The sequence below is a fragment of the Acanthisitta chloris genome, unplaced genomic scaffold (genome assembly GCF_000695815.1).
Source record: "Acanthisitta chloris isolate BGI_N310 unplaced genomic scaffold, ASM69581v1 scaffold17507, whole genome shotgun sequence".
Lineage (NCBI taxonomy): Eukaryota > Metazoa > Chordata > Aves > Passeriformes > Acanthisittidae > Acanthisitta > Acanthisitta chloris.
Window position 1 is genome coordinate 34,153 of NW_008683441.1, and position 1,058 is coordinate 35,210.

General features: G+C 51.4%; 1 protein-coding gene across 1 annotated transcript in view; it reads right to left on the minus strand.

Moving 5' to 3' along the window:
• LOC103806266 (protein SCO1 homolog, mitochondrial) overlaps positions 1 to 666 on the minus strand; it is a gene marked incomplete at its 5' end in the record, with an annotated part of 3,661 nt that extends 2,995 nt beyond the window's left edge. The window contains one exon of the mRNA XM_009078945.1: positions 469 to 666. Coding sequence (XP_009077193.1) covers positions 469 to 666 — 198 coding nt within the window. The remainder of the gene's footprint in view (positions 1 to 468) is intronic.
• Positions 667 to 1,058: the final 392 nt, after the last annotated feature.

Below are 1,058 nucleotides of genomic sequence, written 5' to 3' on the forward strand. Positions count from 1 at the left end.
TTCCTTCACTTTCTCTTTTCCACTTGCTGGGCTACTATTATCCCTGCTCTGTAACTCTTCAGGGCCTACAGGCTGAGAAAACACCCCTAACACACAGCCCTCCCCACCTCCATCCCACAGCACAGCCACTCTGCTTCAGGAGAGACCCTCACAGAGCCTTGCTCTCAGGATGGATAAAACAGTGGGAATAAAATCCTAATACAGCTCACAACCACTTCCTGGAAAAAAATACAATGCAATATGTTCCCCGTAACCTGCACCATCATGTTTTATTCCCAACAAGTCCTGCTGTGGAAAGATCAGTGCTCTACATATCAGCCCCTAGTGACAGGCAGGTTGGCAATTAATTCAAGTACTGAATAGCAGCCAACAGCATTTTTTACACAAGTTATCACCATTTGTGTTACTTTATCAGGCTAAACCTGACCCTCCCACAAACAGGACCACTACAGCAACTGAATCCCATACCAATTTCATCCACCACCGCAACCATCTTCTCCAGTTCATCAGGACAGATGTCAGGGCAGTGAGTGAAACCGAAGTAGATGAGCACCCACTGGCCAAGGTAGTCCTTGCTGGTCCTGGGCTGTCCCTCGTGGCTGACGAGCGAGAAGGGCCCTCCTAGCAGTGGCTTCCCAATGCCTCGGTTTCGTTCCTTCTCCAGTGCTACAAAACACAAGAGGGAATCCAACACATCCATGCCACAATCCACACTGCTTTAGGCCTTGGCAGCAGCTGAGTCAGGCACAGAGCAGGGTCACAGCCAGGGCACTGACACAGCAAGATCCAATGCCTGTCCCATGGAAACCCAATGCACACATGACCTCCAAAAGGCACTGCTTTGGGACATCAAATGTATCATAGGATTGTAGAATTCAAGGGGTTGGAATGGAGCTCAGAGATGATCCAGCCCCAACCCCTGCCCTGGGCAGGGACACCTCCCACCAGAGCAGGTTGCTCAAGGCGCATCCAACCTGGCTGTGAACACTGCCAGGGTTGGGGCAGCCACAGCCTCCCTGGGCAACCTGGGACAGTGTCTCACCACCAGAACAGGGAAA